Source organism: Acartia tonsa, chromosome 5 (assembly GCF_053477335.1).
Source record: "Acartia tonsa isolate MP-2025a chromosome 5, ASM5347733v1, whole genome shotgun sequence".
Lineage (NCBI taxonomy): Eukaryota > Metazoa > Arthropoda > Copepoda > Calanoida > Acartiidae > Acartia > Acartia tonsa.
This window is the reverse complement of record NC_137264.1, coordinates 19,336,662-19,363,368: the sequence shown is the minus strand read 5'-3', so window position 1 is coordinate 19,363,368 and position 26,707 is coordinate 19,336,662. Positions and strand designations below refer to the sequence as shown.

The 26,707-nt window shown below is 31.2% G+C and overlaps 1 protein-coding gene across 1 annotated transcript; it reads left to right on the top strand.

Annotated features, from left to right (window-relative positions):
* Positions 1-4,227: 4,227 nt before the first annotated feature.
* Positions 4,228-26,312, top strand: LOC145318932 (uncharacterized). Its single transcript, XM_080160649.1, has 6 exons — positions 4,228-4,324; positions 22,751-22,926; positions 23,965-24,103; positions 24,577-24,675; positions 25,172-25,275; positions 25,651-26,312. The coding sequence occupies exons 1-6, from the start codon at positions 4,301-4,303 to the stop codon at positions 25,724-25,726; spliced, it is 618 nt and encodes a 205-aa protein (XP_080016775.1). The 5' UTR covers positions 4,228-4,300; the 3' UTR covers positions 25,727-26,312.
* Positions 26,313-26,707: the final 395 nt, after the last annotated feature.

Genomic DNA, 26,707 nt, shown 5'->3' with positions numbered 1-26,707 from the left:
ATTATAAACTATTTTAAGACACTAAGTACAAGACAAATTGACCTTATAAATCAAGTATTTTTAACCAGACATAAAGTCATAAGCATAAAATTTGGATCGAACAATGAGACACTGTATATTAATGCAATAACTTTTAAATGAAAAACAATATTATTTTATCCTTTAATAAAAAAATTCTCTGTAATTGGCATAAATCTTAGGGGATAAGCCAACGTATGATATATTGTTTTACAGCCCAAATGATAATAAACCAAACTAACCCTTGTGTAGATTATATTTACAAGTTTTAGATTTTTTGTTTGTCATTACCCGTTTGAAACCAACCATTTAGAATTCAATAAAAGCACCCGAATAATTTGAGCCAAAGAATAAACTAACGTAATTATAAAACTGCCTTTTATATTTCCCTTATTCCTTGAGTTTAAAGTCTTGAATAGAATTTAAAGAACCACACAACAAGGGTAATTGAAAACAACTTTTTAGACATAATTCATTTGAGCTGGGTAGGCAAAGATTAAGGCTAAGACAAAATAAAAGGTAAGAGTCGTAGTGGGAGACCACTGGTTGAATCGATTTACAACCCCTTTCTTCCTAAAAATACTTATATTCATAAAAGAACTTCAAACAAAAATAAAATTAATGCAGCTTGATAAGTGTCTCAAAAATTATCCATGTGACATCATAAAAATGAGGGATTATCCATCTCTTTTTTAGGGGTTATCTTTAACACTTCTCCTCTCATCTCCCTTATTTTTGATTTTTGAGACACTTTGTAGCGCTACGTAATATATATTGTGTATTATATTCTGGTAAAAAATCTTTTTGTTCTTTTTTTTATCTACTAGCGGCTGCATTTCTAGCGTCTAGAAGCTCTACATTCTAAGTAGAATGGAAGAGCAGAAAAATAGCCTAAAGATCCCAATCAATATAAAAAAATAATTGCATAAACTACCCCAAAACATATGTGAAGCTTCCCTGCAGGGGCGTCCAAGCTTTTTTTTTTGGGGGGGGGTAAAAATTTGTTAAGGGGGGGGGGAGGGTAATTCGTTTTTGGGGGGGGTAAAATGGCGCGCCGCAAATTTTTTTTACTCCCCCCCAAAATTTTTTCCCCGGGGGTAAAATTTGCTTGGGGGGGGGGGGGTAATTACCCCCCCCTGAAATCTGTTGGCAGGGGTAAATTTAGTTTACCCCCCCAATAATTTACCCCCGGGGTAAAATTTTGGGGGGGGGTAAACCTAATTTTATAATTAAATATATAGTATTAAAAATGCGCGCGAAGGGCGCAAAATTTTTTTTTATTAGAGATTTTTTATTTTGGGGGGGGGGGTATTTAGTAATTTACCCCCCCAAAATACCCCCTCCTAAATAGTTGGGGGTGCCTACGGCACCCCCACCCAGGGTAGAGGTAAATTTTAAATGGGGGTGGTAAAATGAAAAATTTTTTTGGGGGGGTAATCGCCCCATTACCCCCCCCCCCTTGGACGTCTATGCTTCCCTGTAATATAGATCTCAATCAGTTCAGTTGGATTCAGTAGATATTTTAATATCAAGCTACAGACAAAAAAACATTACTCTTTTACTTGTGTAATAAGATTTGTCAAGTAATTGAAAACAACTTTTTTTATATCAGCTTGGAGGTTGAAAATTTTTTCTCTTCTTAAAATATCATGTTTTTCTTGCATCCAACACAGCTGCGACGTTAGCTTAAGGTGTAAAGCGCCTTTGCGCATTGTCCTAAAGGTTTTGAGGCTAGATCTGAAACACCTCAGAATCGACAATCCTTACAATGAATAGCAGGATCTGTGTGAGTCCGTTTTACCGAAGGATCTTGATAACCGCTAAACCGATATGATTCTCTTTTTCAATGTAGCTTTCCATGGATTCTAATAAGGTTTATAACTATTTTGGGGGAAGGTACAATCACCCTCCCAAGAGATATCACCAATTAATACTAAAAATATTTTTAAAGTAGCGCTAAATTGAAACACTACATTTGAAAGAGGGGTTGTCGACTAAATATTAGTATAGGTGTGTATCATAACCTTTTGGGGAAATATTTGTTCATGTCATTATTCAATATCATGCATTATGCAAAGGTCTTTTAATCAAAATGTTGTCTACGAATTTTTCTACCTTTACACCCCTGAGGATAAAACATTTTAAAATTATTGTATATTTTAATCAAAAAATATATTCTTTTTCTATTTTTGTAGTTATTTGTTATTATACTAATTATAATTTTATGTTATTTGAATAGAAGTTAAGAACTCTCAACCGCTCTTCTATGTAGCATAAATCATTTTCTTTTATCTATAGTTTCAAAGATATTCTATAAGCAGTTTGTTCGGTAGTTTGGGAAACAACTATTTCTCAGCCTAAAATTTGATATCGTCTGCCTAAATTTTATGAAGATTTATCTTACTTGAGCTCATTTTCTCTAAAACTTTTCTATCCATAAGTAATCACACCAATCTATTGGCTTCAGAAAATTAATTGGCTTAAGTATATATTTTCATTACTTACTTTGTTCTTGTTTGTCAATTCGTCCATAAAGCATCAACGTTAATTATAATATAATACAAATATTGTTTTCATTTTGTTGGCCTTGTTCTAAGATAAACTTGATCTATAATTTAAGTTTATTACAGTGAAAACAAGAGGTCAGATTATCTTTGAAAAATCGCATCATAGATAAACAAGAAATGTTTATCAGCAAAGGCGGGTAGCTTTATGGAAGAAAAAAATGAAAAATTGACGCTAATCATAAGAACACATATCTCAATTTTCTAAAGTATGCACTGGCATAAAGATAAAGGGAAATTTTATAAGATTATCTCATTTAGCAGCCGAGTAAATCACCTTTCTCAATTGGCATTGTTGAAGTAATTTAAACGTAAATTTATTTAAACAGGGAGGGAAATCACTCGATTAATGTGTGTTAAAAAAAAACTAAAAATAAGAACAGTAAATTTAGAAAATAAAATGCAAAAGACGAAGTACAGGGAAATTTTTGCGCGAAGGTAAAAAGGGGATGGTTTAAACTTCAGCGGGAATAGTATTAAGCTTAAAAAACAGCAAATTTTAAGATTGCAAAAAAAAGATAATTGTTGCAAAACAGAAGAGTTTTATTTTTTTTTTTTTGATCGCAGCAACAACATATTTTCAGATTGACATTCTAGAGCGAAACACTGTGTCTATGGATATTATATAAAGTAGTAAGGTTTTATTTCTGTTTGCGTCGTCGGTAAGATCTCTTCAACGACTTAACAGAATCTATCCTAGGAATGGTTTTCTTAATTTTATTCAAATAATATCCCATTTGGATTAGATCCCGGAGATGTAAGAGGCGCAGCCACTAGTTCTCAATTAACCACAACTGTAAATTTAAATCAAACGTTTATTTTTTAATTCGTAAGTAATGTTTAATTCATTATTCTTCTAAATCAAAGACAACGAACATTTGGATATATTAAGTTTACATATGCATATTAGCTGCGCTTCTCGAAATGAAATCAGAAACATTTTGTGTCAATTACATTAATATAGTTTTATATTGTCAAATAAATTAGTTTTTGAGTTTTCTAAATTCTTACTTAGTTGGCTAAATATTAATTTTACTTTTGTGTATGCCAACCTTTTAAGTGTTGATATTTTACTCTAGTTTCAATGACCACTTACGTGGAAATTTTGTTTATAAAAAGAATCCTAGTTTTAAATAGGCGGTTCTACTGTCTAATGTTTTAACTTTTAATAAATAAAAAAAATTATTTTAAATAGCAACAACTGATAAATCAAGGCATGTATCTAAATGAATCGACATGTTTAGATCTGGTAAAATGTTACTGGAATCGATTATTTTCAAAAGTTCTAAGAAGTTATCATATCATTGCAACTTGCATAAGAAGGTATACCAATAATCTGGAATATCAAATATATTCTGCAAAGTTATCTAGCAGCACACATAAATATGCAAAAAAAAAACTTGTTTTATAAATGGTTTCTTTAACCGTAAGCTTCATTTGCATCCTTGGATCTTGGCTATTTTAAATCATTCACAGGCCTTGGTCTCATGCGGATGTTCGTACATGAAATAACATTTAGGTTAGATTTTTCAAATAATGGTAGATAAATAATAATTAAATTTAAAACATATAATCTAAACTTGTATGTAAAAACTTTAAAAATCCACGAACGAAATTTTCCAAAAATCTTTGTAACTGGGCGAGTATAAAAAGTAATGATGCGTATGTACGCACTAGTAGTTTGAAGCTTGACTTGCGTCAAGGCACAACCAAGTAAAATGTATTCCAAAACAGTCCTCGCCGTAAGTTTTATTTTGTAAAATTATTTAGAAGCGTAGCTTTTGTATATTTATTGGCTATAAATACCTTATACTAAGGTAGATGAAAGTCTTGTGTCTTTCAAAAAGAGATTAAAAACACGTAGGTTTACAATTAAATGCTATGATTTAACACATATGATTTTTTAAATATTCAAATGGTTGGTTCTGATAAATTTATAGTAGGCCCTTTACTCTATACTTATAGTATATGTCTGTTAAGCTATAAAAATTGGAAAGAATTTTAATGAATATAATGGATTTGAAATCTGCATTAAATTTTAAGGAATTTTTATAAAATTCGTTTTTTGTATAATTCTTTATTTATAAGCGCAAATACAAATTAAGTTAAATAATTTTGACATCTGTGATTGGTGGATTGAAAACTATCTGCGCCCTGATTGGAGAAGCTTAAGTGACGTACATCATTCAACCAATTAGAGCGCAGGTAGTTTCTAATCCACCTATCCTATTGGTCAAAATTTATTAACTTAAGTTGGATTTGCGTTTTTAAATAATGAATTATATAAAAAACGAATTTTATAAAAAAAAATCCTTAAAATTTTATGCAGATTTCAAATCTATTATATTTATTAAAATTCTTTCCAATTTTTATAGCTTAATGTCTGTGGATCGTACACAACTGAGTTTAATTAATTTAAGGATATTGTTTTATATATACAAAATCTAAAACAAGCTTTAATTCAAATGAGCAATTTAACCAAAATGTCATGTCTAGTGGAGCAATTTGCTTAAAACTACTAACATAATTATAATTAACTTTAATTGTTAATTTCTATCTAAACTGTTATTAACGTATTATTGCTGCGCTACCTATGAATATATTTAGCCTTGGCTTCTAGACATTTTCCTCATTATGAAATAAACAAACTGAAAATAAATTAGATTATTAATGTTTTCCAAAGTTAGTGGAAAGCTAAGTCTGGAATAAAAAGATCATGGTGGAATTATTTATTTCGAAAGTGGACCTTCATTAACCCCCCATTACAAGAGTCTACAAGCCCCTAATGCACCCTCCTAAAATAGCCAAGTGGGATGTTAGGATAAATAAGTCACACACGCCCACAGAAAAAAACATGTGCACGCCACTATTACAATGCTTGGCTAATAAGACATATATTTTTCTATAATTTTATAATTATAAATTTAAGGATGGGTGGTTTAATTAGTGGTCCATATGCGAAATAAATGATGTTACCATTACCCTAAATAGAAAATTAAGTTAAATACTTCTTCTTCAAGAATACAAATATTATCTTTATGTATTGTGGAAAAAAAAGCCAGTTAGATAGTCATTGGGTTTGCATTTAAAAAAAAAAAAATATTATTTAAAGTTCTCTTTTGTTTAAAAAATACATGGACAAGGGATAAAGCCTCCGAAGAAAATTAAATCACGCCAAGTTGATTGGGGGAAAGATTAAATTGTTTTCATTGCCTTATTCCCATTATTATATTATCCAATCCAATCCTTATAAAGAGGCAAAAACAAATTACTAGAAAAAATAAAAATAACTTTTTTATGTACATAAATAAAAAAAACATACTTTTTATATTTTCTGCTAAGCATGATTTCCTGTAATTATAACTCTCCTTAAAAGATCAAAATGCTCCTCCTTTTACTTGACTTACAACCACCAACCATAAGTTTAGGTTGGTCATAGGGAACTTTTATAACAGACTAACAATGACAATCTACCTTTAACTCAAGTTCAATCTTATCTACATTATTGGATAACTAGCGGCTATTTTTAATAATAAAAAAAAATGACTGGGGGATTTTTTGTTTTTGGGGGGTTTGGGGGTGTCCCACCCCCCAAGAAAATAGCTTAAAACCACAGGACCAGTAGGTATATTCCCTGAAGAGTAGAATCCGATCGCCTCAGCGGTTACCGAGATCTTAAGGGACAGACGGACAGACATCATTCTACTTTGTATTATAGAAAATATTAACAAGCACAATTGTTAATGTTGTACTATTATCTACAGAAATTTAATTATTAATGTAAGTTTGTGTTAGTTATTCGTTAGTATTTATAGTGTCCAATCATTCCCGCGAAAAAAAATCAACAACACAAATTGCTAATCACAACAATTTCAACATTTTATTTTTGTTAGCTTAAGTAATTACGGATTATAAAATAGCTTTGCTAGTGTGATATTTGCATAACTTTGGTTATATGTTGCTGTTTAGAGTTTTACGAATATTATAATTTTCATTTAAGCTGATTTTTCTGCAGTAGTGTTGGAACACCAGTCTTGATAACTTTTACCTTTCGTGAAGGTCATTGATAAAACTATTTATAAATCACAAAATGAGAATGACAAACAGGACAAAGTAAATCAAGAGCAGATTCTCATTGTTCATTGGAATTTTCCCAAAAAGCTGTTAAGAAAAGCACATTTCTTAAATAGAATGCCAACTTCATGTAGAATATAGAATATACGCGAATATTATGACAGTCAATTTAGGATGCTAACTTCATTTCTTGGCCAGTTCATTCGTCTAGTAAATGGGGATAGGGTAAATAGTTTATCCCGTTACAAGTTTCACTTTATTAGAGTACATGATAATCTAAGATCTAAGTAATAATAAAGCCATTGTTATAGTTAGTGTGGTATGCGGCAACTCTGGACCATGCAGAAACCAAGACATTATAGTGATGCTACGCACCCAGCTAAATCCTGTTATTCTACAATTGTAAAGCCACCTGAAAATATGTCAGATAACGGTACTGATTTCATCTCTCAGTTGTCCTGCAAATGGAGGGAGGGGTGTTACCCCTCCCTCTCCCATCTTAAGCACCGGAACCTTCCCCTTCCACCACCAAGTTATCAGCACCACCTCAACCCTGAGGATAAAGGATCTAAGCCTTCCTTCACTTGATAGAATCACCCCCACACAGACTGCTGTTGTCACAGTAATCATCAAACCTTCCCTTTTTAGTACCCAGACCTACCACTCAACCCCTCTATGCTTATCTACCTATTGTGCTGTTCCATGGGCTATCCTGCCTTCCCCGGACAGGGATAGCCATCTACCTAACCATTGCAATTATCTATGTTTTACTTGTATGATTTATCTTTAACTATCTCTATTCCTAATCCATATGTATTTATATTATGTTGTACAACTTTAGTACTCTTTAGACCTTCAATAAAGTGACAACTGAAATAGATGTTGATTATTATTTAGTGAATGCTAGAGAAGCGTAGCTTCTCTATAGTAAGGTGTCCACGTCTGTCACACTGCCGTAATCTAATTGAACTCCGGTGTCTGCCATTTATCCTCGGCGGATACCACATTAGCACAAAAATTTGCTCATTTTTTTCTCACGGCTTTCAAAAAAAATCCTGATAATTTTTCATTTTTGTTTACTGTAATGTAAAAATACTAGAAAGTTTGTTGTACTATTTGGTTTCTCTCAATTTATGCTGAATAATTAAGATGGATATTATGTATTTTTTGCTTTTTTATTTTAGTAGCGCATCTATTCTTAAAATAACTAGGACATGTTCGACCTGTCGAACGTCAACTATAGTTAAGTAAAATCACTTATTTTCCTTTTTTAATGGACTTAAACATGTATTTTTAGGTAAAAAATAACTTCTAAAGTTTACTAAATAAATATTTAAATAATTAAAAGTTATTTTCTTGTTATTGTAACGCTACTTTTAAAATAATTTTCCTTGTTCAATATGAAGTACTGTGAAAATTACTTCCATTGAACTATTTTATGCGGCTATAACTTAAAATCTAGACATAGAATAAGACAGACACTAAAATGATATTAATTTGGTTTCCGTTTTAAAAAGGCAACAATTTTAATTCATGAAAATATGTTGCTTAAAAATCTTCCAAAATATGCTGTAAATATTTTTACACAAAAGTGCATATAAGATATCCCATTAATTTTGCTTGTAAATTTTCTGCATCGTTATTCTTCTTTGAACATCCCAACTGAATCTTATTTATAATTGAAGTAGAGATACAGAGATAGAATAATGAACGATGAAACAAACTCCATAAGAGTATAATAAACAAAACTACACCTTTGGTAGATTATATTTCAGTCCAATGTTCCCCTCTTTCTCTGCTTTGATGTTGTTTTGAAAAAGTAGAAATTAAAGAAATTGATTTACCGCTGTGCTGAAGGTTCGAACACTTGCAACCGACGTGTAAGATGCATTACCAAACGGCAGACCAATTCATAAGTTTTGTAAAAAAGCTTTGCTACAAAAAATGGACAGGCATTTTAAAAAATTTATATTGTGCGTTGTTTTTCAAGAACATATTTCAAGCTTTCATTATTGCCGTAAATTGCACCAACGAGGTATTAAAAATCCACTGCTTTGAAATTTATGCATTACAACAAAGAAAACTCGTAGAAACATTAAAAGGTATTTCTTATAAATCAATGTTTTATTTAAAATTTTGGATTACATTTACAGTGACTATTTTCTTGCATTGTCCTCGTCGGGGTTTAGGCTATTTTTGAAAATTAGACAACCAATCTCAAAAAGACATATGACACTATCAGCTGTATTTTGTTTTATTAAATACATCTCTAGCTGTGTATATCGATAACAAATATCCGTGGTTTTAGACAAACATCCTGCTACTTGTTTTACTAATCTTTGCTTTTATTATATCAATACAACAAAGAGAACAGAGAAGGGACAAGAAATTAGGTTTAGTCAGGGATAAGATAGTCAGGGATAAGTTAGTCAAAATGGTTTTGCTTTCCTTATATTTAATTGAGTGCATGGCAGCCACGCGTCAGGGAAATCAACATTTTACAACTTTTAAACTCAGCTGGGAGTCTAAACCTGACCCAAATATGGTAATCCCACTTTTCAAAAAAAAAGTATCCAAACGGGTTAAAGTGTGAGGCTTTGTCGCGGCTAAAGCGCGGATGCTAAGCCCTGATAATAATCCCTTCAAAATGTACATACCATCTCATCGATTATAATTAACAAAATTTTAATGTTTTATGTTATCTACATGGCATTAAATAAAATTGTTAATGATGACATTTTATCAGTACGTCCCTATTGGTATAAAGTGTATTGATTAAATTTGTCAAAGATAATGTATTCTTGATATGCAGTTGCTTTACAGTCCAAATGATTATCCATGCATCCCTGAGATTAGGCAACTATGGTTGACCTTTAGAAAATATTGTCCTGTTACTTTTACACATTTTTGATTCATTTAAGTGCTTAGTGTTGGTATACAGTAACTATTATTTGTAACTAAAATGTCCGCAAGTTGTTAGGTAGGTGATTATGGTTTGAGTTTTTGCTTGAAATTTGTCATGACAAAAACGTTGAAAAATGCTCCTAATGCCGCTATGATTGACAAATGGCAATTTAAGCTAGGATAGTTAAATGCATATAATACTTACACAGTCCGTCCGTCTGTCTGAGACAAAGTGGGGGAAACGTGATTTTCTCGGCTCCTATTAAAGATAGACAGCTGAAATTTTTAGTAAAGATTCCCATGACATATGCGCATCTAATCTATTCGTTGTTTTGTCCATCTGTTTGTTAATTGGGGTGCTAGATAGATTTTTAGAAATTATTGTTTTCGTAATTTTCTCGACTTATTTTCAAGCAGACGACTGAAATTTTCAGGGATTGAGTAAATTTGCATCCTGCATATTTTTACTAAGTTTCATTAAGAGATATACTTTTTATAGGTTATTTTAGGTTAGGTTAGGTTATATTGTGTTAGGTGATTGCCCCAGAGGGTTAGGTAATTGGCTCCGCAGGTTTAGAGCCCCCTGCAGGCGCTAGAAATAGGAGAAAAGCTACTGTGAAAAATACGAAGAATCGCTCCTTATGGAGGGATGTCGTGGAAAGAACTATACCCAAGATTTGTATATTGATTGGGGTGCTAGATCGATTCCTAGTTTTTTCAAGTTTTCATGATTATCTCAACTCCTGTTCAAGATTAACGGCTGGAATTTTTTGGGATCAATTAAGTCAATATTCCACATTTCTATAAAGTTTTTTTTAAGATATGATAATTGGATGGGGTGCTAGATTGATTCCTAGTTTTTCGAGTTTTCATGATTTTTTCGACTCCTGTTCAAGATAAACAGCTGTAATTTTTAGGGATTAATTAATTCAACATTATACATATTTTCACCAAGTTTATTAAGGACTTGCTATTGGTGCTAGATCGATTCCTAGATTTTACGTTTTTCTTCTTAGCTTAATGCTTCAGTGGATATTATACATTTTTAAAAGGTTTCGTAATTTATTTCATTTATGTCTTTTTAACATACTCAAAAGATTTTTTTTTTCCTGATGTCTATCAATAAATTTTGAGCTTCGCTATTTATTGATGTTGTCATCCTTGTTTCAATAATATTCAACTAACTCATTTTAAAAATTCTAAATTGCCTTTTTATACTTTAAAGGTGTAGAAATATGACACATGTGCTTTTGTATTGAAAATAATCTAGAGGTACACAAACCACAGAAAAAAGTTCTATATTAAAAAATATGTGTCCGTATGTCCGACTAATCAAAATATTTTTTATTTAAAACCTAAAAATGGTCTTGCTGGATTTTTTAGTTTCTAGTTGATCACCTTTTTTCTTTGTTGCATTAAGAAGTACCGTTTTGACCCAATCAATTTGATATTTGACCAAATTTTAACAAAATTTGTCACTAATAAGACCTTTAGGCTAACTTTTGTTGTTGAAATTATCAGATATTTTAGTTGTTGCAAAGCTATTTTATAAGTCTTTTGTTGGATTCAGTGGCGTGCACAGCGATACATTAGGGGGGTGTGAAACGATGTGTGGGGGGTGTGGGGGTACAAAAGAGGAAGGTAAGCAATTTTAAGAGGGGTGTTGACATACTTCACACCATTCAATCGCACGCCAATGATTGGATATTTTTTAACGTATGCATTGTTGTAGAATAAAAATAGATTATTCAAAGTTAAAAACTTAAACATAAATAATATGGGATTTTTCCATCTTATCTTATCTTACTTTTAAAATTTTTAATTAATTTGCAAATTTCTTTTTGCTAATATGGAATCCTTAATTTGATATTTACACAATTGCCAAATTTTTGTAACCAATAAAAATATTAATCATTTAGAATATTAAACATAAATATAATTTATCAATTCAATTTATCGACACATAAACAATCATTAAGAATGCTTTATCAGATATTTTATTAACACTGTAAGTTATATATTATTTGTATTGAGGATACTCTATAATGCACAGAGACATGTGCTGTACTGTTTCTTTTACTATTTATTAATGAGTCGATTGAGATTTTAAGGGACCTTTACATAGGCTCAAAATGGTTTTAGGTTATTTTTTATTTTTTTAATTCTTGGGATGGTTTAAGTTTGTTTCTGTCCCCCACCCCGTACAATCAAAGTAGAGACTCTAGATGCTTGGGGCGAAGCTGCTAGTAAATGTGTATTTTATTATGCAATAAGAGTAATCAAATCTTAAATAAGTTAATAGTTTTGTTTTCAAAATTGTTGATTCGTTACTATTCTAATATTAATTTACAAGTGACAAAGCGGCCTGAGGCCGCCTTAGGGTCCGAGTTATTAGAAAAAAACAGAGGAATATTTCAAATTATATAGTAGCTTCTCTACTAAAAAATATTTTAGCAGAAAATCTTACATGAACTTTGTATGTCTTTCTGGTACACAATCAGAATTATGTTTTACTTTAAAATAAAAATAGAAAGCAAATTTGTCTGTGAGGATTTCGCTGACTAAAAAGCATCATATATTTAATTAACTTTGTCAGTCATGCTAAATTTTTAGTAATTAGATTTTTATGGTTTTAGAGATGTATGTTTAAAGTTTACTGTATATATTTCTATTGACATCTAATGTTTTAACCACATTTTCTATCTTATTAGATTTTTATTAACTTCACAAAGTTTATGGATGTTATCATATGTTTCTTTGTACTCTAATTGAAATGTCTGTCTGTGAGAAACCGTAAAGGAGTAAACGTGAATTTCTCTTCAGTTATTAAAGATAAATGGCTGGAATTAAAAAAAAACATTCCCATGCTGATGATCATCCAGTATAAAACTTACTTTGTCCGTCCGTCTGTTGGAATGCTTTGATATGCATCTACTATCAAAGATATTGTATAAATTCTATTGTAAACCTTCCATGCTTCTTAGCTTTACTAAGGACTTATAAATGATGTCATCCTTTTTAAGCTTTAAAATTTCTTAGAAATTCTATATATTCTATAATTAATCCTATCAAGAGTAAAGGCACATCAAGTGTAAACCTCGGTGGGTTAGGGCCCCCTGCAAGAGTTAGGCTTATGGGAAAAACCTATCCCTTCTAATTTACAATTTATTTATAAAATATGGAAGTGTATTTTCAATGCTTGATATGTACTCGATATTGGAAAGCACCCTAAACCTCACTTTGGCTGTCCTTGCTTAATTATTATTAAATATTTTTTTTTACGCGAAGCACCTCTATAAAGTCCGTCTGAGGGTAAAACATAATTCTTCATCTGCTATTAAAGATAGACGGCTTTAATTTTTGAGAATATACTCTATACCTTTGAGCATCCAATATGTGATTTACTTATTCCGTCAGCCTGTCGGAAATACCCTGCAAGTCATTTAAATTAAAATGTAAAAATTTTATTTATCAAATGCTAAATTAGATAGACGATAGATTTTTTCTAGAGAAGATTTTCCTGAGAAATGAATATCTACTCTCTACCTTATTTAGTCGGTTAGTCTGTATGTAACCCTCCATATGACATCAATTTCTGTAGGAAATGTGCCTTTTCTTTTATTGAAGATAGAAGTCTAGCCTCTAGTCCATAAATAAAGTAACAGGATCTCGCTGTGTGTGTGTGTGTCTGTCTGTATTTAAAGATCTCTATAAACGCAGAATCGATATGGTTCTCCTTTACAAATAAGCATCCATTATATAATTTACCTGGTCTGTCAGTCTATCGGTAATGCTCTGATGGTCATTTGATTAATAGAAAGATGACTTTTTCCCGGGTAAAATTTTACAGGGCGATGAGCACCTACTCTACATCTCAATTGGCCGGCCAGTCTGTCTGCAGTAGTATAGAGGCCACACATTTTTACCGTCGGCCTGTCAGTATAGTTTTTAGTATTTCCAGGGAAGACTTTATTATCTTAGCTTCTATTCAAGTTTTGTATGATTTACAACATACAACAATAAATAACTAATAAAAATATTTTTATTTGTAAATATATTGTCAATTTGATTTCAATGTCTCATTCTTAATATCTAATCTACTTAACTGATTGGGTTCTCTATTTTATATAAACTTAACATCGGTCCCGTGATGGTTTTAGGCTATTTAATTTTTAGATTTAAGTCTTGGGATGGGTTTAAGCTTTTTTTCTAGTCCGTAGATAATAAAGGGGCAAACGCTAATAATATATAAAGTTTTTTTTGTCTGAAGGTTAAAATCTCAATAACTACTAAAGCGATTGGGTTCTCAATTTTAGGTAAGCTTCAAATAGGTCCCATGAGGGTATAAGGCTATTTCATTTTCCGATGGTTTTAAGCTATTTTTTCTAGCCTCTTTCTGCCCCTTTAATTACAGAGCCCCTGGATGCTAGGTACGCATCCGCTAGGTATGCATTTTTTTATTCAGAATTAGAAATATGGATTTTGTTAAAATTTCCCTGACAATTCCTATGCCCTTTTTTTTTGGGGGGGGGGGTCACTGTATATTCACAGGGGAAATATTAGAAAATAAATATAAATATATTAACTTGCATATAAATATTACTTCAAGTTTAACTACTTACGTTAGAATTTCTGTCCGGCTGATTTTAGTTATTTATTTTATAATAAAAGCCTTTGATACTATGAACGTAATAACATTCTGCCTTAGCGTTTTCTTGTTTTTTTTTAAATCTCTCTCACACTTGCTTTTTCTTCCGTTTTTCTTTTGATTTCTTTATTTAATCTTCAGATACGTATTTATAACAATGCTTTTTTCATTCTTTCAAAAATGCAATTTGAATTATGGAATTTATTTTCCAATATATATTTTTTTATATAACCGTCATGAAAGGGTTAAAATGTTTTTAATTTTTGTTTGTAAATTTGAACACATTAAAAGTGGCGCTAGAATCAATTTTTTTTAAAACTAAGTTTTCTTAAATTTACTATATTATGAATTTAAATTTTCTGTTTTAAGAATAGTAATTAAATACTTCAATATTATGTAAATAGCAACATGAAATAAAAAAATGAATTTATTCTTAATAAAGTAAAATATTGGGTCTTATCGTTCTGGGCAATGAGAGTTTATTATGGATTATTGGAGCACTATGAGTTATAAACATTCATCCCTTGGAAGACTTGAGCTCATTTATAGACATTTATTTCCTATATAGATCTGACATGGATCTTGAAGCAATAAAGCAGGCCGTTTTGTAAATGTTAAAAATTGGAAGAATCTATTAAATAAAAGTTATCGCAAATATACTTAGTAAATAACACAAATTAATAACATACAATATAATTATATATGATTAAATATTTTTTAACTCTGATGTGGACACATATAGAATAAAACTAAATATGTTAAAAAATAGGACTATGAAACAATTAGCATGGTGTAGGGGATATACGTACTAACGAACAATACAATTTAATATGTGGCTAGGGTTCAGTTGAAAAAATAAGAAAGGTATCGCTTTAACATAAGCATCGTTTGAAATAAGCTTTAAATATTATGATTTAAGACTTTTATGATGATTATCTTTCTTAATGAATATTATTAATAAAAGAGGCAATAAGGTCAATAAAAGAGGTCTACAAAAGTTTTTCTAATGAAGCTGTATCACTTGTCCGTGAATTTTTACAAGTGTCTTAAAAATAAATGTGTAAGTAAAAGTAAATATTTAATTATGTCACTCACCTGTTTAACATAGTAGCATTAAACTCTACAGCTAAAGGAAAGGAAACTAGAGCTTAATTTTTTTACATCCCTTTTTTCCACACACCAAGTTTATCGTTACGAATACTATATGTCCCAACATATAGAACTAGCGGCTACGGCGCCCGTAATTTTATTTTGAGACAAATCTTTTTTTTGGCTGGGAGGGGTGGATTTTTTTTCTAGGTTGTTATTCTTTTTGGCTTTGTTATGAACCTTCCCTTGAAAGAAGAACCACATAAGTGGTTTTGGAATCATTATTTACACACAGAGTTAGAAAGACACCCTTATTATATTTATATACAGTATACGTTACGAAAAATGACCGGTTTTTGTAATTAAGTTGTAACCCATTTTTTTGTATTTATGATCTTTATATACATGTATAATGGTGTTTGTTGCGGTAAATTATATCCTTGAACATTTTCCGACATTCAGCAGGCTATGAAAGAAAATATTCAAAATGAAAAATTCCAACCCTTTTGTATTTTAAGTGAATTTTGGTTAAGCCGAAAAATCATAGATTTTGAGGTCTTGATACATACTTTTTGGGCTCAAATGACTTGTATGAGAGCTAGGAAGTCGGGTAAGGTGTCTATGGAAGCAGAATTTTATGCTGAAGATAAAACTCGACACAACCCATATGCTTAATTCAATTTTACTATGTTATTTTTCGGCTTAAGTAATATTTACTTTAAAAAATAAGGGTCGGAATTTTTTCATTTTGAATTTCTTCTTTTAAAGCCTGCTGAATGTCGGAAAATGTTCTTTGATCTAATTGACCGCAACAAACACCATTATACATGTATATAAAGATCACACATACAAAATAAAGGGTTACAACTTCATTACAGGGGGGGCTAGACCATTTTAAAGACCGGTCATTTTTCGTAACGTATACTGTATGTATATACTTTCCGACAAGGTTTATACATATTTAGGTGGAGTGATATAATAATTAAATATTAAGCCAAAAGTAAATTTAAAATGGATTTATTTTCCTTCTTTTGATATAGTTTTCAGTTTTATTAGTCAACTGGTATTTATAAGAATAATCAATTTTGATTATTATGCACTTTTCTTTAGATAATAAAAATAAAAACACAAACGTAATTATTGTATTTATGCTAGAAAATATCATGGGTTAATAAAATAAACATTTAGTATAAAATTAGGTTGGGTGAAAGTAGAGAGGCTGGTATTCTGAGAAACAAATAGAGGTGGATTCATCACATTTGGTTGGCATTGCTTTACTTTTTTTTCTCTTCTTCTTAGAGAGACTTCAGCTTAAACTGTTTTTAACCTATTTTTAAAACATATATCAAAAATATACTATGACACCAGTAGAATTAAACTGCAGAGCCTAAATTTGAATTAAGTCCCCAATAAACTTTTTTAAGGGGATTTAAAAATTTATTTTTACTGTTGCTGTGGTCCTTTTGGATCAGAGCAAAAGGTTTTTTTTTATTTGGGTAAAATTCGTAGCTTTTAGAGTGTTTTGCTTCGTATATATAGTATTCTGGTATAGAGTAAAATTAGGCTTTTTGATTTCATCTAAATTAATTCATTAAAAACTTAATTCTTTACAATATATCAATGAATTAACATTATCGTGCTTGTTTTCCATCACTTATTTAAAACACAAAAAATTGGCTGTAAAGGGTTAAATAGTGTAAGATGACAACAAACGTTTACGCAATACAACAAATTTTTTTTTGTCACATATACAAATATGATAAAATATAAGATTATTCAAACTTATTTTTTAAAATATTTTTAAAAAGCATGTATCTTTTATGTGTATGGTTTTCATTCTTTTCATTTTAATTAAATAAAAATTATTTAACTACATTGGAAATAAGTCACTTTGTGAAAACACTCTTTTTTGAATTGTAAAAAACTGAAATGAAACAAGACTTTTAATTGGTTTAGACTTCAGAATAATATGTTTTATTTAAATGTTAAATTTCTTCTATCTAAATTATTGTTTTAGAAAAAAATTATTTGCATCAAACAGAGTAGAGTTTTTATTATTGTATTGATAAAATCTGAATTACATCAAATTGTTCTGAAAGAAACAATTTAACCCCAAACTAAAAAATGCTTTTGCTTCCGTCAAAATGATCACAGCAACATATAAAATTGATTTTTAAATCCCCCCAAAAAAGTTTATTGGGGACTTAATTCAAATTTGGGCTCTGCAGTCTAATTCTACTGGTGTCATAGTATATTTTTGATTTATGATAAAAAAATAGGTTAAAAACAGTTTAACTTTGTTTGTGTGTCTGTAACAATTTACAAAATTTGTAGATAAAAATTATTCATCGTTTAACTTCTCACAATTGTAGAATATTATCGATTTTGTTTTCAGTTGTGTAAGTATTTCAATACTAATAATTCCAACTGTATTACAGTTTATTCATTTTATTTGTACAACATTTTGATATTTTTTATAGAACTATTGTCAATGTTGTTGGGTTTATGTAAAACCGAAACTGTGGTGTAATTTTGATTCCCTAGGGAAATAAGAACTAGGTAGGGTGCATAAATTATCGCGTTGATACAAAAGACCTAAATAGCATAAGACCTTATCCTAAAAAAGACCTAATATCAAAAGACCAAAATGACATAAGACCTATATGACAAAAGACCCTATTCTACAAAAGACCTAATCTGACAAAAGGCCTAATTACAAACGACCTATATAACATTAGACCTTATCCGACAGAGGTCTAATTACAAAAGACCTAAATAGTATAAGACCTTACCCTACAAAAGTACTAATCCACCAAAAGATAAGTATAGGTAGTATTATTGGATATAGATTTGTGATTATCTAAAAATCACATTAAATCTTAAAACTTAATTTTTGTAAGATGTGGTCTTTTGTATGATTAGGTCTTTTGTTTTTAGGTCTTTCGTAGGATTATGATTTACGTCCATTTTTTATGTATTTTTGTAGCAACGCCTACATTATCATAGATTACAGGTGAGTTAGCTGATATTGGAGTCCCACATGGATAAACTAGCATAACATTTAACCTTTATTTATGGCTTGCATTTAATACGTGAAATATATTTGTAACATTTTTACCAGTATTGATTTTTTTAATAGTAAAAGAATGTAGCTTGCTGTTTTTTTTTTGGCCGCATAAGCATGTACTTTTGTTTTTTTTTACGTTAAAAGTTTAACTTAAATGAAGGTTTAGTTTAGGATATTTTTAATTCTTAAACCTTTAAAATCAATTAATAAATAAAACATGGAATTGTTTGAAGAAGAAAATGACATTTTGCTTTTCCTATTTCTTTCCAGAAGTATTTAGCCAGTTAGGGAGGGGGTGACATATTAAGAGAAAAAGAACATAATCTTGAACCAAAACTTCGCCTGTTAATTGCAAGTTATAAGGCGTAAGAAAGGCTTGATTTGTGCTTTTTTGGACTTAAGGACTTTTCAGTACCGATTATAGAGTTTCGTTACTTTCTAATTCATCCCAACTGTTGATGCAAAGTTTGAAATCGATATGAAAACTCTAACATGCCTAAATTGACGTAAAGAGCTATCAGCTATATACGGACGGATGTAAGAACATACAGACTAGAATTATAATTAAGTTCTTAAATTTGTTTTCATGATTCTGGTCCCTCTTAACTATGTCTGTGTCGTTTTGTGTTTGTCTGAAACTTTACAAAAGTAATAAACCTTTATTGCCCAACCTTTTTAGTCATAGAAAAAGAAGAAGTAAAATAATTTAAAAATTGTCCTTTAAAGCCCTAAATTCAGTTGGACAAAAACCTGTTCTTAGATTGCCCTTTTAAAAATATATGGCTAATAAGAATTTTTAGCAGGGCTCGGCAGCCTCTCAAATTTCTTTAATCTAAACCTGTTTGTATGCAAATATAAGATTATGGACAGATGGATTAGCCAATGAGGATCAGGTTTTGACATTAAACTGAATTTAAAAGTTATGATATGAAGATTTAACTGAGGCTTACACGACGTGGCTGATATGCAGCTGCCGAGCCCTGATTTTTAGTGATGCTTATCTATAAATAGGTTTATCTGCTTTCCTTAAATTAATAAATGAAATGTAGAACTAAAAAAAGTTTAACCTTTTATTTCATAATTCTATTTTACTTATAATTTATCCATCTTTACATTACAGGACCATTTATTTGAACTATTCCTGGCTACTTTTTGTTTGTTTTCTTTTTACAACACTTTTAAACTAATCTATAAAGGGAATTATAAGGAATAATAAATTACTCCATTTTGCATAAATAGAACTTTAACAATAAATTTGTAATAGTTAATAAAATTTGCCTCAAGGTGCGTTAAATCATGCCTTGGACTAAGTCACGTCCAATGTAATAAATTTGTTTGAATCTTTCAAATTATATGTTAAATAAATATTTAATTTATATTAAACAATTCTAATATTTGTCGTCTATTTTAGTTAATGTCTTTGTTTCTATTAATATATCTATCAATAGTTGCGACCGCTCCTAGCCTTTAAGAAAATAGCTTAAAACCACCACGAGATACCTAAAAAATAAAACAAATTTATATCAATAATTTTCGTGATCTTTAGCTTCAGTCAAAATAAATTATGATGGGATAAAAGATATTATTATTTTTTTTATCTATCAAAAAAACCAAATATAAATTGTTTTTTTTTCTGATGTTATTTAATACCTATATTTGCGACAACTTTTATTTAATGAAATCTTCCAATTTTTAACATTTACAAAATCGGTGGCCCTCTCGGACGGGATTCGAACCTGGGTTAGCCAGATAAGAAGTCACACATTCTATATATAAGCTATATGCAACTTCAAAGATTAGAATGAAAAATAGATAAGGTAGTAAAAATAGTATGATTCACGAAACCTCGAAGTTTCTTTTCAAGTAAAAAAAGTATTATTCACGAAACCTCCAAATCTCAAAAAAGACGACATTATAAAAAAATCACGGAGGTTTCGTGAATTTCATTTTGGGAGGTGGGGGGAGACATAAGGAGGAAATAGGGAAGGAAGAACATATGAAGTGGGATGGATTTATAATAATAGTATAGTTTTTTTACAAAAACTTAATTTTGATGTAAATTGTTAAAAGAATATCGCTATATGCAACTTCAAAGATTGGAAGTAAAAATAGATAAGGTAGTAAAAATAGAATGATTCAAGTAAAAAAAGTATTATTCACTATTCACGAAACCTCCAAATCTCAAAAAAGACGACATTATAAAAAAATCACGGAGGTTTCGTGAATTTCATTTTGGGAGGTGGGGGGAGACATAAGGAGGAAATAGGGAAGGAAGAACATATGAAGTGGGATGGATTTATAATAATAGTATAGTAAGAAAAACACGGAGGTTTGGTGATTTTTTTCTCAATAAACCTCCCTACCAATGCAACTTTTAATATACAAAAAATGTTTTATTATTATAAATTGCATCATTTCTTTTATAAAAAATAACTCATGATTTGTGAGAAAATTAAGTTTTGTTAAAAAAAACTATACTATTATGGATGATAGCTACAATCTTTTAAGTTACTTGCCGGGATTTGAACTTGAATTCTTAGATAAGTTACGTAAAAATTAACCACAAGACCACAGCAGGTCAGTCATTATATGGTGATTTTTATATCAATATGGCAAAAAAAGACAACATAATCATTTTCATAAACATTTCTCTCTCTAATCAAAAAATATTAGCTTAAATGGTATTAAACTCGAAACCTTCCAACTAGCATGATAACCTCTATGGAAAAGAAGAATAGGTATAAAACAGTAAAATTTAAGTCAAGCGTACATTACCCCTTTCTCTCTCTCTCTCAAATTGTAAAAATATATATACATGTGGATTTGAACTCGTAACCTTCTTAACTCAAGAATTGTACTATAACCACTACACCAAAGAAGACATGAATTTACAATGCAAAATTTAACTATTCTGTACAATACCTCTTCTGTTCCGTTCCTATCTCTCTCTCACTCTCTCTCTCTCACTCTCTCTCTCTCTCTCTCTCTCTCTCTCTAATTAAAACTAGCCGATGCGCCCCTAACATCTATGGGATCCGTATTCAAAGTTATATGGAAGGGCAGAAAAATACCTTAAAACCATACCCAGACTTTATTTTATAAAAAGAAAACAGCCTAAAACCATCTCATGACTTATAAGAAGCTTCACTGTAAAGGAGAGCCATATCGGTTCAGCAGTCAGTGAGATCCTTTGCTACAGACAATAACTCTTACTACTTTATATTATAGGCTACGCCCCCAGGATTTTATCTCGGTTTTTTCTGATTCAATTTCAAAAACGTTAAACACTACACTATTGAATATAGGTTATGTATAGTCAAATTTAAGTCTTGCGTACATTACGCCCCCCCCCCCCCTCTCTCCCTCTCTTTCTCTCTCTCTTGCTATCTTTCTCTCTCTCTCATTCTTCCTCTTTCTCTCTTTCTCTCTCTCTCTCTCTCTCTCTCTCTCTCTCTCTCTCTCTCTCTCTCTCTCTCTCTCTCTCTCTCTCTCTCTCTTTCTCTCTCTCTCTCTCTCTTTCCGTAAACAATTAGAACTATTTTTTAATTTACACTCTGTTTTATCCTTTTGTTTACTATTCAATTTTGAGAAGAAAAAAATGTACTTTAATAGCATCATAGTAGTTAGGATTGAACCTCAATCATTAAAACCCTAAAGATCACTGCTAACCACTAAGCTTAATAAGAAATGTATTTTCTTATTTAAAAAACTGGACAAACTCTCCACCCCCCTTAAAATATTTTTGATTCATAAATGAATTAATCGATTCGTGAAATTTAAATGTAATAAAGAAAGATTAATTTGTTGTCAACGTAATTTTGGATAAAAAATGTGTAACTTACCAAGACTAGAACCTGGATTTTAAGGATGACAAACCAGCGTGTTAACCCATGCGCTATTCAGGAAAGGAATTTTCACCCAAATTTTAAGCTCATAATTAAAAATTCTAATATAATGCATATGCAGAAAATATGTTTTTCTATGAATATGTTAATAGTATCGAGGTTCGAGCAATATAATCGAGGTTCCTTAGACCTGAAGTATTCACACATGGTCAATTGTATGTTGCTATATCAAGAGTAGGATCACCAGAACATTTGAAAATTGCATTAATTGATGATTATGTAAATAACATTGTATTCAAAGATGTATTAATTTGAATTAATAATTGTAATACATAATAATTGAAATACAAAATAATATTTTGATCCTACAAATAAAATATCAAGATAGAAAAGGAACGCGCAGCCAATAGCGCGCTCATAGCGCGCTCTTGGCTAGTTGATAATATTCTAAATATCATGATTTCAATTGCTTAATATTATCGTCTATTTTATTCAATGCATAATTTGAATTTGACAAGATATTAATGATTTATTATTTCAGGTAGCTCTGTTCAGCAGCAGCCTGGTATCCAGCCTGGCCCAGTTCCAGGGGGACCCCAGCATGGCCAAGATCCTGCAGGAACAGAGGTTCAACGCGGGAGGAGGAAAATTTGGTTCAGCCTTTGCCCAGGAGGATGGAGTAGTCTTCAGGGAGGAATCTTCAGGCGATAATAACAGGTAAACTGTCAGGCGTGTGTACAGGTTTTTGCAAGGAGGATAAATAAAGAGTGCTGGAGTTTTTGACACCTATTTACTGATCTTAAAAATAAAATTTTGGGGGATTTAAACGGATTTTTAACAGTGGTAGGTATTTGGATGGAGCGTTTTCTGCTAAATTTTCGTGAAATTTTTCCCCCCTCTCCCAACATGAAACATCCTTTTGTTCTATCTGTCTCTTCTTTCTGATATTTTATTTCTTTTTTTAATCATATACTTTTCATATTTTTCCTGGAACCAGGTGTTTTTATTCGCCTATTGGGATAACACTAAGATGAAATCAGGGAAGGAAGATCTTTATTGAAAAAAAATATTATGTAACTTTGAATCATAACAAAAAAACGGAGGAAAATGTTTTTAACTTTTTCTAAAACTGAATGTTCTAGACTACTTCTAGAACAATAATTGATTTGTAAATGTGAAATCTTTTGAATGTTGCCATCCTTGTTCTTCCCTGTGAATAGTGGATAGTTTTCAGTAATTAATGGTTGGACAATAACCATAGCAGTGTATATTTTCTTGTGGTAATTACCACAGCTTTTAAAACATTATTTGGTTCATATTTTCTTTTATTGTACAAAAGGCTATAGAATATATCCAAAATAATAGTATTATTTGGCTTTACGGTTGTTTTCTGGTGCGTTCATAAAAAATGCTTGTTTGACATTAATACCCCCCTCCCTCTCTCATAAATAGAATGAGAATAAGGAAGGTGCTAGTCTTTCTCTTTATGACTAACTCCCGTGGAGGATCCTAACTCTTAATAACCAGTCTTAATATAAGTTTACCTAACCTTACCAAAAAGTAATACACAAAAAAAGAAAATCTATCCCTACCCGTTTTTTTAATTAGTAGGGGGGGGGGGTATCAGTGCTCGCTAGTGTAGTTTGTGTGAAATTTCTTTAAGTTTTATCAAGCTAACCAACATGCAATAAGCGTGGTCGTTTTAGATCTTTGTATTCCGTCTTTTAAGAAAAGTAATTGACTCTTTTTGTTCAGAATTGGTCAGTACAGCTACGTGGGAGACGATGGTAAGACATACACAGTCAAGTATAGCGCCGGCGTCGATGGATTCAGAATTCTGAGCGGTGATCATATTCCCAGCGGTGGCCAGACATCTGCCGCAGCTCAGCTTGTTGTAAGTATAATATAAATCTTCATAGTGGTGCAAGGGTCACAAAAACTGTAAGATTTGTCTGAGAGAGATGATTTCTTATTCGTTGGCTTAACAACTTTGGGGACTCTTGACTTGACATGATTGGTTACTTCATAATTTTAAATGTTCAAACGTTTCAACTACTAATTCTAATCTACAGAAGGGGTAATTTTGTATATCATCATTGGGGACGTAAATTAATTTAGCGGCTATTGTCATATCCCTTTAGATCCCCGATGATTTATGCACAGTGGGATAAAACCATATAAGTTTGCTATATGTTTCATTCTTAGCTCCGAAAACGTATTGTTTAATATTGCACATTGGGACAGTAGTCATTTATGCCCCGTTATGTGTCATAGGGTGGCAAATACCCCTCAATTATAGTAAATTTAATAGTGATAACCGGCCCCAACTTCAAATCAATCCATTTTAAATACAAAACTAATATTAAGGATGAGAAAGGAGAACCTATGCAGTATGATTATGAATATTATGATGATACCAAGCCCGACTCTCCCTTTGTCAATCCTCATGATCCTTCCCATAGACAGGTAAGACAGCAAGAAAGGTATTATGATTCTACCCATGGACAGGTAAGACAGAAGGACAGGCAGACAGGCATTATGATGATACCAAGCCCGACTCTCCCTTTGTCAATCCTAATGATCCTTCCCACAGACAGGTAAGACAGACAGACAGACAGACAGACAGAAGGACAGATAGACCGGTAATATGTTGATACCAAGCCTGACATTCCCTTTGTCAACCATCATGATTCTTCCCATAGACAGGTTACACAAACAAACAGACAGGTATTATGATGATACCATGCCTAACTCTCCAATTGTCAACCCATAGATCCATCCCACTGACAAGAGGTACTAATAGTTATATTTGAAAAAAAATATTTATACCACATTAGCGATGAATGCTTTCCCACAAAGTGCCTTTCGAGCACTGAATCACCCCCTTTTAAAATTTAATTTGATTGAGTGGTTTGCTTTTCCTTATGCCTACCGTTTATTGAGTCCTAACCCTGTTGTTCAGGAGTTCCTTCTTGCTGGCAACCTTGCCGGTCACCTTGCCCAGAGGGTCTTCACCACCACCCCCAAACCTCTCCCCGGAGTCCCTACTACCCCCGCCCCTCACAGGTAAATTTAAAAGTTTTTTTTTAATTCGGTAATTTTTGCTACATTTAGCCAAATATCTTGTTTCATTTCTCAAGGATAGGATTTAGAACTATAGGATACAAGGAAAGGGTACAAAAAACATTAATTTAATCTAGCATCACCTCCCATTTATTGTTGTTGTTAAAATTCTGCCCTAGGTAGCTGGTAATTATTATTTAAGGATCGGTCTTAGAGGTTTATCAAATTTTTAGGGCCAAAGGGTGAAAGAAATGTCTTGTCAATTTGAATCCTATTAGAAATATTCACTTTACATAGCTTGATAAAAGGTAAGAAAGTAACATTTGATTGAATGACAAATTATTTTGATGAATCTAATTCTTGCTGTTTTTTCTTAAGATTCTTCCCACCCGGCAGCATTAAGCTCGACAGGTTCCCTGAGGGTTTCAACTTCCATTTCCAGAGTCAAAAATAATTCTACAACAAAAACAACATTCGTCAGGCATTATACAAGAGTTGATATGGTTTGAAAGTGGCTTTAAATTATGCAAAAATGTATTTTAAGATTGCATTACTAAAATTTTTTAATATTTAGATAAATTTAAAGCCACTTTTACATTGTAAAATGAATCAAAATATTAAGTGCTTGCGTCTTATTACCATATGATATAAGTAAGTTGATTGAATATATTTTACTATTTGCAGAGTCTAGTCAAAATTAAACAGATTATTTATAATTCAAGAAGTCTGCAAGTCATAATGTAAACCAATCAGTCTTAAAAGGTTTCTACTTACTTCAAAGCAAAAATGATTTATTTAGAGTAGCTCAACTACTCTAAATTGGGTTGTCTTTACCCCCGTTACTGATATGTACCCCACAAATGGCCAATTATCTCTTTCTCCCTCTTTCACTTTTTGCCAATGTTATTTTTATATAAATATTTCGCTACTTATGGATAAGATTGTATTTGTTAACTATGTATTATACAAAATATAGGCACTCTTAAACTGAGCTTGTATGTATATTTATGTATTTTGGATAATAAAAATTTTAAAAATAATAATAAGGATATTTTTTCGCTTGGCTTCTCTAAAGTTCAGGTCTGTAAGTAGGTCCATATAAAAACTTGAATGGTTATTGTTTCTGTTGAACCACCTTATAGCAGTCTACTATATTCAGCGGGACTAAAGCCAGGGGTGAGTCGACCCTACATTTTTTAATAATTCTGGTTTTAGGGGGGGGAAATTGGGGAGATTAAAATTAAAATTTTTCTAGGGTGATTTCTCTTGTGGGAATGGAGGCATCCTTTCTCAAAATTTTTTTAATCTTTCATGAAAAGATTCACTGCACAAGAGAACCACATCGGTTCAGGATCTATCAACGAGATCCTGCACCAAAAACACACATAGACAGACAGACAAACATACGATTACTTTCATATATTGATATTCAGAA